The following is a 13,976-nucleotide window of genomic DNA, read 5'->3' on the forward strand; positions in this document are numbered from 1 at the left end:
ACTAAGGTGTGCCTGACCCAAGCCATGGTATTTTCAATAACCTCATATGCATGCAAAAGCTGGACAGTGAATAAGGAAGACAGTAGAAGAATTGATGCTTTTTGAGTTATGGTGTTGGAGGAGAATAATAAAAGTGCCATGGGCTGCCAAAAGAACCAATAGATCTGTGTTGGAAGAAGTGCAGTCAGAGTGCTCCATGAGGCCAAGATGGCCAAACTTCGTCTCTCATACTTCGGACATATTGTCAGGAGGGACCAGTCGCTGGAGATGGATATCATGTTTGGTAAGGTGGAGGGTCAGAGAAAAAGAGGAAGACCCCCAGCGAGATGCATTAGCCAATTGGCAGCATCAATAGACTCAAGTGTGGCAACAATAGTGAGGTTGGCCCAGGATAGGACAGTGTTTCGTTTTGCTGTGCATAAGGTCGCTATGAGTCGGTACCGACTCGAGGGCACCTAACAACAACAACAAAATAGCGCACAGAGGAGCCCTAAACCGGACACTGATGTCAGGGGGATTGGTGCTGCAGGAAGAGGCGATGGCTACAGTCTTACACACGTGACTGTAAGACGAACTCCTTGGCAGGAGACCCAAAAGCGCAAATACCTGGAAGTGGAGATCAAGGCCCAAAGCGTCCCGAGTTGGCGCCCAGACAGCTTGTCCCGGTGCTGGCTCAGACGTTCCCACAGCAACAGCCCAGAGCGTACGGCAGGGCGCTTGCGCCACTCTTGGCCCCGCCCCCTCCCTGACAGCTAGGGGCGGGGCAGCGAGAGGAGCGAATGAAAGGAGAGAGAAAGGGTGTCAATGCTGCTGCTTCACGCTGAGACGCAACTTTCGGGATACTGGGGTTGCGTAGTCTGCGAACCGCGGGATAGCAGTGTGAGAGTACTGAGCCCTCCGTCCCAATCACTAGTCCTTTGGCGTAAGACGTGTGCAGGTCCTTCTACCCACATTTCATCCTGCACGCCCCGTACGGGCACCCGCCCTCCGGCGTCCTGGCTGCCCTGGCCGTGGTTATCCGGGCGGCCGCCTGGCTCCTCCTTTGGGTGGCGACTGGGTTGACCTGCACGCCTGCCGCGGCCTTCACTGACCGCCCCTTCAACGTTGGTAAGGGGAGGAGCGGGGCCGTTTCTGTGCTGGCTACCGGGAGGAGCTCTCTCAAGTGCGCCTTTTCGTTTTCGTAGGGTGCTTCAGTGTCTCTGGGTGTGGGACCGACCTCAGATCTGTAGGGTGAGCTGGAGGAGGTAGAAAGGAAAAAGACCACGTGCCTTGTTCTTCCCCTACTGTGCCCGCGCCTGGGTCCTGGGTCCTTTGTCGTTTCGAGGCGGGACTGGCTAAGATTGTTATTAAAGTACAGAAAAAAATATAGCAGTGAATGAAGCGCTTTGGAATTCGTACTGCACCAAGATTGATAAACCCCAGCACGTTGTAAAGTGTGAGACTTGTAGTCCAGAATATAAGAGATTCTGAGGAAATGATTAGCTTAGTTTTCCAAGTATCTGATAGAGACTGAATTTGTGCCTCTAGGCTGAACAGGGGTCTTATTTTTTGGACTTGAGTCGCCGGCTTTGTTGTTGTTATGTGCTGTGGAGTCGGTTCCGACTCATAGTGACCCTGTATAGGGTTTCCGAGCCTGTAAATCTGTTGTTGTTGTTGTTAAGTGCCGTTGAGTCGGTTCCGACCCATAGCGACCCTGTACAGGGTTTCCGAGGCTGTAAATCTTTACGGGAGCAGAACACCTCATCTTTCTCCCACGGAGCCGCTGGTAGTTTCGAACTGATGACCTTCAGGTTAGCAGACCGATTCATAACCACTATGGTACCTGAGCTTCTCAAGTCTAGGGTTGTTATTAGGTTGTGGATTCAGTCCTGAGCCAGACAAACCCTCTTGCATCTGCAGTGTCCTAGGGGAGAAAGTAGTAATTACTATAAAATGATGTTTGGGCAAGGAGAATTTATTTTGGGGTATCAATCTGTCAACCAGTGAAGCTCTGCTTGTGGTGGTTTTAAATATTGTTGTTGTTTGTTGCCAGTTGACAAATTCCTACTCATGGCGACTCCATATGCGGAGAAGAGAACTTTTGTGACCTTTTCAAATCAGTTGGCCAACCAGGCTTTACTTCTGAGGCACTTTTGGGTGGGTTTGAACCGCTAATCTTTTGGTTAGTAATCCAGCCCTTAACCATACATTAGTATTACCAAGGGACTCTTGCTTTACATATTAGATTTCTAAATTTATTTGAGAAAAGGATTTAAAAAATCATTGTATATTTTCATTCAAACAAATGGACTTGATGGTCTCCAAAGATGTCTCCAGCATTAACACTTTATCAGTTAAAAAGAGGTCAATTTTTAGAACCAATTCAGACCACCACAACCAAATAAAGAGGTGAATTCAGATTCAAATTGGTTTTGAAAATGGTACTTTTCTTTAAAAATAACAAATAGTACGTACTATAGTTGCTTGTTGTTGTTAAGTGCCATCCAATCAGTCCAACTCATAGTGACCCATTATAGGGTTTCCAAGGAGTGGCTGGTGGGTTTGAACCACCTACTTGTGGTTCTCAGTTCGGTGCTTATCCTATAGCACCACACCAGGAGTTCAGTATTTACTATGCTGTATGTAAATTAATCTCTCCACCATCTCATGGTTGATGTGATTTACTACTTTAGTGTACATCTCAGTAGAATTTATACCTATTAATTGAGTTTTGTTTTTTTTTTTCTAATTTAATTTATGTTGTGTTCCCTCAGATCAGTTCCGAGTCAGAGGCGACCCTATTTGGGGTTTCTCAGAGTAGCTGATGGGTTTGAACTGCTGGCTGCGGTTACTAGTCCAGTACTTATCCTACAGAGGGTTCATTGTAATTTATAGGTAGATACAAGTCCTCACTCTCCAAGTCACTTTCATTAAAATTTAAACATGATTAAGAAAAATCTGATTGTACAAGAGATACATAAACTATTTATTTAGTAAAAGATATGTTTTTCAAAGGCAAATAAGAATTCCTTTAAATAAAGTGGAAAGATCTTAGGCTTTAAAAATCAGACAAATCTTGCTTCTAATCAGTCAACGTTTCTTATCTTTAGAAGTCATAGTATGAAGTGGCAGTAATTTGCCTGTTTTGGCTAAATTGTTCGTGAATTATAAAAGAAAACACACGTGAACCTCAAGTACAGGATCTGATATATAGATGTTATTTGTTAAATGTTATCTTTTCCATTAGTCTTTCCTTCCTTCCCTTGTATTTTTCACATGTTTTCATCTCTACATCATTTTTTCCCCATGCACTGGAATACATCTGATGGATTCAGCCGCATATAATAAAATATATGGTTTTCTATGTGTTTTTAAAACTGTTCTTCTGACACACCCTCCGCTTTTGAAAATAAGATCTAATTCCATAGCAAGAGGCCTGCAGAGTTGGTGGACAACAGTTTTTTTGGTGGATACAGAATTTTTTTGTTTATGGTTCTGACATTGAGTAGTAGTTTCAATGTCTGAATTCTGCCTAAAGTTAATATAGTGAATTTCTGGTTATTGTAAGTTTATATAGGAATCCTTTGTGTGCCTCCAGATTTGTTATTTATTTATTTTCTAACTCTCCCAACATCTGCACAAGGAATAAATATATTGTTCCCAGTGTTATAACTGTGGGTGACAAAATACAGAAATTGCCAGTATGTGTATGTATATACACCACTGAACTAGGATTAAAAGAGATTATTTGTCTTGCTAGTCATTCTGTTCCTTCTGGTGTCTTGTGGTCATAGAGTGAACACTTACGCAGAGTAATTATTATGTTATGTTGTTGTTAAGTGCCTTTGAGTCAGTCTGACTCATCGCGACCCTGTATAGGGTTTCCGAGGCTGTAAATCTTTGTGGGAACAGAAAGCCTCATCTTTCTCACGCAAAGCGGTTGGTGGGCGCAAACCACTGACCTTGTGGTTCACGGTCCATTGTTTATTGTACAGAGCCACTGCACTTCCTCTTATGTCATAGGTCCTATTTTAAATATTTCTACAAATATTAATGGAATCCTGGCATGGTACTGTAGGATAAGCACTGGACCACAAGGTTGGTTTGAAGCGCAAGCTTGGTGGTTCACACTAACCAGCTGCTCCTCAGATACCCTATAAAGGTCACACTATGAGTCAGAACTGATTAGACAACACTGAACAACAAGTGTTAATCCTCATGATGGTTAACAGAAAGGTAAAGTACCTTGCTCAAAGCTGTTAAGTGACAAACTGGGATTCAAAACCAGTCCAACTCGAGAGTCAGTCCATGTTCTTAACCACTCTGCTATACAGTATCGTATGTAGTGCAAATCACTTCAGTTTTTAAAGTTCTGTTTGTTTTGTTTTTAGGTTCATTATGTTTTCCAGGGTAGTAAAGATTATTAATTATTTAAAACTTCTCTAATTATTTAAATCTTCTTTCACTGAGGTACTTTTTGTTGTTGTTGTTCTCTTAGGCATAAGGGCCACTTGTTCTGAAATTATTTTGAGACTAGAAGTTTTGAAAGATGGTTTTCACAGGTAAGTTGTCCACTGATTTCTATTTAAGTTAAAATACTGATTCATATAATTTAGATTAAAAAAGCAGTAGTTGAAACATGGATAAATTTAAAAATCATTTGCTTTTTTAAAGTTTGTCAGTGACAGAGTTATCAATACATGGTGTCCAGTAGAAATAATGATAAAAATAAAGAAAAATAATACTTGTTGTTGATCTTATGTATATTATGTTGTTGTTAGGTACCATTGGGTCAGTACCAACTCATAGCAACCCTGTGCACAACAGAACAAAACACTGCCCAATCCTGGGCCAACCTCACAATTTTTGCCACACTTGAACCCATTGATGGTGTTGCTTTGCCAAGCCATCTCACTGGGGGTCTTCCTCTTTTTCTCTGACCCTCCACCTTACCAAACATGATATCCTTCTCCAGCGACTGGTCCCTACTGACAATATGTCCCAAGTATGAAAGACGAAGTTTGGCCATCCTGGCCTCCAAGGAGCATTCTGGCTGCACTTCTTTCAACAAAGATATGTTGGTTCATTTTGGCAGCCCATGGCACTTTCAGTATTCTCCTCTAACAACATACCTCAAAATCATCAATTCTTCTACAGTCTTCCTTATTCACTGTCCAGCTTTTCATGCATATGAGGTTATTGAAAATACCATGGCTTGGGTCAGGCATACCTTAGTCCTCAAGCTGACATCTTTGCTCTTCAACACTTTGAAAAGGTCTTGTGCAGCAGATTTGCATAATGCAATACATCGTTTGTTTTCTTGATTGCTGCTTCCATGAATGTTAGTAGTTGATCCAAGAAGAATGAAGTCATTGACAACTTCAGTCTTTTCTTCATTTATAAGAATGTTGTTTATTGGTCCAGTGGTGAGGATTTTTGTTTTCTTTACATTGAGATGCAATCCATACCGAAGGCTGCGGTCTTTGATCTTCATCAGTAAATACTTAAAGTCGTCTTCACTTTCAGCAAGCAAGGTTGTATCATCTGCATATCGGAAGTTGTTAATGAGTCTTCCTCCAATCCTGATGACACATTTTTCTTCATATAACCCAGCTTCTCGGATTATTTGCTCAGCATACAGTTTGAATTGTTGTTGTTGTTGTTGTTAAGTGCTGTTGACTCATTTCTGATCCATAGCCACTGTGTATAAGGTTTCCAAGGAGCAGCTGGTGAGCCTGAACCACCAACCTTGTGGCTCAAATGACTTTGCAGTCCAGTGCATTAGCCCACAGCACCACACAGGTTGAATAAGTATGGTGAAGGAATACATCCCTGTTGTACACCTTTTTTAATTTTAAACCATTCACTCTTCCCATGTTCTGTTTGAGTAAGTGCCTCTTGGTCTATGTACAGATGCCTTATGAGCATAATTAAGTGTTCAGGAATACTCATACTTTGCAATGTTGTCCATAGCTTGTCATGATCCACACAATTGAAAGCCTTTGTGTAGTCAATAAAGCACAGGTAAACATCTTTCTGATATTCCCTGCTTTTAGCCAAGATCCATCAGACATCAGCAATGATATCCGTCATTCCGTGGCCTCTTCTGAATCCAGCTTGAACCTGTGGAAGTTCTTAGAAAAGTTCTTAGAAAAGGTGTGTGACAGGGTTGTATTCTTTCACCATACTTATACAACCTGTATGCTGAGCAAATAATCCGAGAAGCTGGGTTATATGAAGAAAAATGTGTCATCAGGATTGGAGGAAGACTCATTAACAACTTCCGATATGCAGATGATACAACCTTGCTTGCTAAAAGTGAAGACGACTTTAAGTATTTACTGAAGATCAAAGAGCACAGCCTTAAGTATGGGTTGCACCCCAAGGTAAAGTAAACAATCCTCACCACTGGACCAATAAACAACATTTTTATCAATGGAGAAAAATTGAAGTTGTCAATGACTTCATTCTTCTTGGATCAAATATCAAGACTCATGGAAGCAGCGGTCAAGAAATCAGATGATGTATTACATTATGCAAATCTGCTGCACAAGACCTTTTAAAGTGTTGAAGAGCAAAGATGTCAGCTTGAGGACTAAGGTATGCCTGACCCAAGCCATGGTATTTTTAATAGCCTCATATGCATGAGAAAGCTGGACAGTGAATAAGGAAGACTGTAAAAGAATTGATACTTTTGAGTTATGGTGTTGGAAGAGAATACTGAAAGTGTCATGGGCTGCCAAAAGAACCAACATATCTTTGTTGGAAGAAGTGCAGCCAGAGTGCTCCTTGGAGGCCAGGATGGCCAAACTTCGTCTCTCATACTTTGTACATATTGTCAGAAGGAACCAGTCGCTCGAGAAGGATATCATGTTTGGTAATGTGGATGGTCAGACAAAAAGAGGAAGACCCCAGCGAGATGGATTGGCCAAGTGGCAGCATCGATGGACTCAAGTGTGGCAACAGTAGTGAAGTTGGCCCAGGATCAGGCATTGTTTCATTCTGCTATGCATTGCGTCACTATGAGTCGGTACCAATTTGATGACACCCAACAACAACAACAACAATTCTGAGAACCCACCACTCATCTGTCAGTTTGTTGTACTGTGGTGGCTTTTGTATTGCTATGATTCTGGAAGCAAAACCACCGCTATTTTACATACCATCAACGTCAACCATGGTGGACAGATTTCAGTGGAGCTTCCAGACTAACACATATTAAGAAAAAGGAGAGGTGACCACTTTTGAGTGATTAGCCACTGAAAGCCTTATGCATATTGGCAAAACATTGTCTGATAACAGCACCGGAAGATATGACTGGAGAAGAGCTTCCTCCTCAAAGTAGAGTTGACTTTAATGATGTAGATGAAGCAAAGCTTTAGGGACCTTCCTCTGCAGGTGAGGCACAACTCAAAATAGACGAAACAGCTGTAAATATCCATTAATAATCGGAAGGTGAATTGCACCAAGTATGAATCTAGGAAGTTGTCAAAAACAAAGTTGTCATAAACAAAACTGAACTCGTAAAAATTGATATCCTAGGTACTAGTGAGCTGAAAATTTCAGACTGGTATTGGCCATTTTGAATCGGATAATCATATGGTTCACTATGCTGGGAATTACAAATTATAGAGGAATAGAATCACATTCATCATCAAAAAGAGCATTTCGAGAGCTATATTTACATACAGTGTTATATGTGATAAAATAATATTTGGACGCATACAAGGAAGACCGGTCAATACAACTATTACTCAAATTTACCCACCTACCACTAAAGTCAGTGATGATGAAATTGAAAAATTTTACCAACTTATTCAGTCTGATACTAATCAAGGTACATTAATAATTACTGGTGATTGGAATGCAAAAGTTGGGAACAAAGAAGAAGGATCAGTAATTGGAAAATAAGGCCTTGATCATAGAAACAATGCTGGAGGTTACATGATAGAAATTTACAAACAGCTACTTATTCATTGCAAGTACCTTTTTCAACAACATGAACAGTGACTGTACACATGGACTTCACCACATGGAATACACACTTCATCTGTGGAACGAGACGATTGAGAAGCTCAACATCACCAGTCAAAACAAGGTCAGGGAGAGACTGTGGGACAGATCATCAACTGCTCATATGCAAGTTCAGGATGAAGCTGAAAAACATTAAAACAAGTCCAAAAGAACCAAAATATGATCGTAAGTATATCCTACCTGAATTTCGAGACCATCTCAGGAACAAGTTTGATGCATTAGACACTAATAACCGAAACCAGAGGAATTGTGGAATGACATGAAGAAAGCAAAAGATCAGTAAAAAGACAGGAAATAATCTTTTTTTTTTTTTAAAGACCAAAGTGGACATCAGAAGAGACTGAAACTTGCTCTTGAAGTGACTGGAAGATATGATGAAGTTAAAGAGCTGAACAGAAAATTTCAAAAGGCAGCTCAAGAAGACAAAGTCAAGCAATATTAATGAAATGTGTAAACACCTGGAGTTAGGAAACCAAAAGGAAAGAAGATGCTCAGCATTTCTCAAGCTGAAAGAAATGAAGAAAAAAATTCAAGCCTCAGTTTGCAATATTGAAGCTTTATATCATGGGCACGATATTGAATGATGCAGAAAGTATCAAAGGAAGATGGAAATATACAGAGTCACTGAACCAAAATGAATTGATCGATGTTCGGTTATTTCAAGAGGCACCATATGATCATGAACGATAATATTAAAGGAAGAAGTCCATGATGCACTAAAAGCATTGTCGAAAAATAAGTTTCCAGAAATTGATGGAATAAAAAAAGCAAACTCACTGTCATCAAATCAGTTCCAACCATAGTGACCCTGTACAGGGTTTCTGATGCTGTAAATCTTCATGGAAGTGCAAACCTCATCTTTTTTCCACCAAGTGCCTCGTGGGTTTGAACTGTCAACCTTGCAGTTAGCAGTCGAATGCTTTATTAATCTTTTCAAGGAAAATATTTCACTGATTTTGTTCATTTCCTATTTCACTAATTTAGGCTAATTTCCTCTTCCTTTTTAAAATTTTAAACTGGTAACTTCAATAACCGATTTTAGAATTTTTTCTTTTGTAATTCAAGTTTTTGAGATTTAAAACTATGCATTTCTCTGGAGTCTCCACTGAGTAGTGTCCGGTCTGTGTAGGCAGGACTGATGAAAGGAGATGCGGATAGGTCTCTTGTGATACAAGGGTGAATAATGGTTACCAGGACTGATTGTGAGGGTTGTAGATGTAGAGGTGGGCATTTTGTGGCAAGGAGGGGAGTGATTAACTTTGTAGGCTAGGAGCAGAGGTCCCTGGAACCATCAAGTGAGAAGAGCGGAGAGCAGGTCCCTATCCAGAGAAGCAGTGATCACTGATATGGAGGCAGAGATGATGACATAGAGAGATGGAGCAGCTGGGGACTCAGGACCCAGGGAGGGAGAGGGCCTGTGTGCTGACGACTGGGTTGGGGTGGCGGGGAGCAGGCTTGTAGAATGTACCCTTTCATTGATAATGCATGGAGGGGATTGTAACCATGGCAATGAAACAATATACGATAGGACGAATGTAAAACTAATGTTCTCCCATGTACCCATGCAAACTATCACATAATTCACAATACAATTTTAAAAATAAAAACTTTGCATTTCTCTCTGAACAGGATTTTTGCTGTAGCTTACAGATTTTAACATCTTTGTTTTAATTTTTATTGAGTTAAAATACGTTTCTCACTTTCCTTGTGATTTTTTTATTTGACCCATTGGTTATGTGGAAGTATGTTATTTGATTTCAGGTTTTGGATACTTCTCCAGATACCTTTTTCAGTTTTTGTCCCTTTGAGCTCTTGAATTTCTGTTTGGCTCCTTAAAATAGTGCTTATCTCTTTATTTTCTCATTTTGTTCATACATCATTTCCCCAGTTTTCTTTGGTTATTTGTCTGTGGTTTCCTTTGACTCACTGAGCATATTTAAACATTTGATTTAACACATTTGGCTAGTAATTTCATTGTCTGGGCCTCCTCAGGAATGTTTTCTATCAAATTCTTTTTTTCTTATGAATGGGCCATATTCTCCTTGTGCATGTAATTTTTTGTTGAGAACTTAACATTCTGGGTATCATAATGTGGTAATTCTGGAAAACAAATTATCTCACGTCTTAGAGATTTCTATTGCTATTTGAAGGCTGCAGCAGTCTTCAGTTTGTTTAGTGACTTTTCAAACTAATTGTGTGCATCAGTTCCTATTCATATATTACTTCCACTGGCCCTTTAAGTGGGAAAAAACCACTGCAGTGAGAGGACAGACACTGCAGCAATTATCTGTACTGCTCCCTCAGGACACCACCAGACAAACCTAAATGTCCCCACTCTCTGCCCCTGTAGGAACACTGCCACTGTGCCCACCATAGCAGAGGGCCTAAAGAATGGGGAATGGGAGCCAGTTGACATACATGGCTCATCTGCAAAAGCAACCTGTGCCTTCATCATGCACTACTCCGGTGTCATGTCAGGCTCCAGAGTTTCAAAGTAGTTCATTGTGATTGGTCTTTCAAGTTCAGTTGTTGTTTTGGTAGCGGGATAGAACCCTGAAGCTTCCTACTTTCCATTTCCATGTTATTTCTTCAAAGATCACTGAGGCTATTATTTCCCCCTCCCCAAGTCTTTTTTCTTCAAACTCGGATAGTTTCTGTTTCTTTACCTGAAAGTTACTAATCTATTGTTGTTGTCGTTATGTGCCGTGGAGTCAATTCCGACTCATAGCGACCCTGTACAGGGTTTCTGAGGCTGGACATCTTTACGGGAGCAGAAAGCCTCATCCTTCTCCCGCGGAACAGCTGGTAGTTTCAAACTGTTGACCTTGTGGTTCACAGCCCGATTAGTAACCACTACGCTACCAGAGCTCATCTATTGTTGTTAGGTGCCATCGAGTCCATTCTGACTCGATGGCACCTAACAAACAGACCTTATACACAAACAGAACAAAATACTGAACCAACCTCACAATCTTTGCTACATTTGAGCCTGTTGCTGCTGCCACTCTGCCAATTCATCTCTTCTGGGGTCTCCCTCTTTTTTTGCTGACCCTCCACTTTACCAAGCACTTTACCTCCACTTCTCCAGATGCTGGTCCCTCCTGATAATATATTCAAAGTGTGAAAGACAAAGTCTCACCACTTCTTCCAACATAGACCTGTGAACTCTTCTGGCAGTTCATGGTATTTTAATGTTCTTTTCCAACACCAGAACTCAAAAGTATCAGTTCTTCTGCAGTCGTCCTTACAGTCCAACTGTCACATGCCTGTGAGGCTATGAAAATACCATGGCTTGTGTCAGGCTCACCTTATCCCTCATTCTTACTTCTTTGCTCTTGAATACTTTACAGAGGTCTTGTACAGCAGATTTGCCTAATGCAATATGTCGTTTGATTTCTTGACTGCTGCTTCCAAGAGTGTTGATGGCAGATTCAAGCGTAATGAAGTCTTTGACAACTTCAATTTTTTCTCCATTTATCATAATGTTATTTATTGGTCCAGTGGTGAGGATTTTTGTTTTCTTTACATTGAAGTGCAACCCATACTGAAGGCTATGGTCTTTGATCTTCACCAGTGAATATTTAAATCCTCTTTGCTTTCATCAAAGTTGTATCATCTGCATATTGTAGTTTGTTGATGAGTCTTCCTCTAATCCTGTTGCCACATTTTTCTTCATATAATCTAGCTTCTTTGATTATTTGCTTAGCATAGAGATTGAATAAGTGTGGTGAAATAATACAACCCTGGCATACACCTTTCCTGATTCTAAACCATTCCGTGTCCCCTTGTTCTGTTTGAATAACTCCCTCTTGGTCTATGTACAGGTTCCTTATGGGCACAATTAAGTGTTCAGGAAAACTCATTCTTCGTACTGTTGTTCATGGTTTGTCTAATCCACACAGATGAAAGCCTTTGCAGATTAGTTTGACTAATGTATAACACTGCAGCATCTAATTGTATTTAATCACATCTGAGTAACTTTTCTTTCTGAGATTCTTGTTTTATATTTCTTGGTGTTGTACTCAGACTTTATTTTTTTGTATCTTTTCCTCATACTCTTCATGTTTTTCTTTAAATTCTTGAGCATATTAGGCATATTTATGATTGGTTGAAGTCCTGTGCTAATCCACTTCTTTCATTTCGAAGTCTATTTTTATTGACTGATTTTTCTCCTGGCTATTGGGCAAACTCTCTTACTGCTTCATGTGTTTAATAGCTTTTGACTAAACATTGAATGTGAAACTACTGCATTCTTGAATGTATAGATTTTGTTGTCTTTTTTAAAAAAATGTTGGACCTTTCATCAGTTGGCAGTTATTTGTTTGTCACTTTGATCCTTTTAACCTTTTATTGTATGTTGTTGTTAAGTTCTGTAAAGTTGGTTCCAACTATGAAAATCATAGCAATTTTCAAGGAGTAGCTGGTGAGTTTGAACTGCTGACGTGTTTCAAACTGACCATGTGGTCTAGTGCTTTATCCTATAGTGCCATCGTAAAGTTAAAGTGATCTTTAAGACTAATTTAAGTACCTAGACTATTGAGATGTTTACTGATTGCCTTAGTCTTTATTCTTTGGTTGGTTGGAACTTGAATGTTTCCTAAACCTGAGTGAAATTTTGGGGTTTTTCAGCTCCAGCTCCCTAGCCATTTCTTGGTAAATCATGTGGAGTTGTACTTTATTCATGCTTTTCTCGGTTTCTACTCAATGGGGTTTCTCTTTGTGTTTCTGGAGCTTTCTCTACTCCCTTCTCTCTGTCACTTAGTGCTGTGACTTTTATTTACTTTAGTCTCCTTGAACTTTGATCACCATTTCCTTATCTAAACAAGACCATTGTGCTTTGTTTTGAATCATCCTTCTTGCACTGTAGTCGAGAATATATCCCCACAGAGAAAGCTTGGACAATCATATGCTAATATGATAAGACTATATTTCAAATTCCTTTTTGTGTATGGTATGAGGTATAGAATTCAAAGTACATTTTGTATGTCTACATACCTATCCCATTGTGTAAGTACCATGTGTTTAAAAATGTACCTTTCCCCATCGAATTATATTGGCACTTTTATTGAAAACATGTATGAAGCTATTATTTTTTTTCAGCTCTTATCATTTTCTGTTCAACGGAAAGCGGAAATCATCGGACAATCTCTGATATTCCATACGAGTAAACTTTTACTATTACATAAATGGCTTGCAAGCACACTTTGACAGAGAACTTCCAGAGCTTCAAGCCAGATACAGAAGAGGCCGTGGAATGAGGGATATCATTGCTGATGTCCAGTGGATCTTGGCTGAAAGCAGAGAATATCAGAAAGATGTTTACCCATGCTTTATTGACTATGCAAAGGGTTTTGATTGTGTGGATCATGACAAGCTATGGACAACATTGTGAAGTATGAGTATTCCGGAACACTTAATTGTTCTCATGAGCAATCTGTACCTGGACTAAGAGGCAGTTGTTCGAACAGAACATGGGAACACTGAATGGTTCAAAATTAATAAATATGTGTGACAAGGTTGTATTCTTTCACTGTACTTATTCAACCTGCATGCTAAGCAAATAATCCCAGAAGCTGGGTTCTATGAAGAAAAACGTGGCATCAGGATTGGAGGAAGACTCATTAACAATGTGCAATATGCAGATGATACAACCTTACTTGCTGAATGTGCCTGACCGAAGCCATGGTATTTTCAATAACCTCATATGCATGTGAAAGCTAGACAGTGGATAAGGAAGACCATAGAAGAATTGATGCCTTTAAGTCATGATGTTGGAGGAGAATATTGAAAGTGCCATGGACTGCCATGGCTTGTGTCAGGCGCACCTTAGTCCTCAAGCTGACATCTCTGCTCTTCAACACTTTTAAAAGTTCCTGTGCAGCAGATTTGCCCAATGCAATACGTCGTCTGATCTCTTGACTGCTGCTTCCACGAGTGTTGATAGTTGATCCAAGAAAAATGAA

The 13,976-nt window shown here is 40.1% G+C and overlaps 1 protein-coding gene across 1 annotated transcript in view; it reads left to right on the forward strand.

The window, feature by feature from the left end:
- Positions 1 to 13,976, forward strand: part of PIGX (phosphatidylinositol glycan anchor biosynthesis, class X) — a 39,943-nt gene that overhangs the window by 3,553 nt on the left and 22,414 nt on the right. The window contains exons 2-4 of the mRNA XM_006869439.1: positions 530 to 703; positions 938 to 1,107; positions 4,478 to 4,541. Of these exons, the coding sequence (XP_006869501.1) occupies positions 530 to 703; positions 938 to 1,107; positions 4,478 to 4,541 (408 nt within the window). The remainder of the gene's footprint in view (positions 1 to 529; positions 704 to 937; positions 1,108 to 4,477; positions 4,542 to 13,976) is intronic.

Source organism: Chrysochloris asiatica, unplaced genomic scaffold (assembly GCF_000296735.1).
Source record: "Chrysochloris asiatica unplaced genomic scaffold, ChrAsi1.0 scaffold00130, whole genome shotgun sequence".
Classification (NCBI taxonomy): domain Eukaryota; kingdom Metazoa; phylum Chordata; class Mammalia; order Afrosoricida; family Chrysochloridae; genus Chrysochloris; species Chrysochloris asiatica.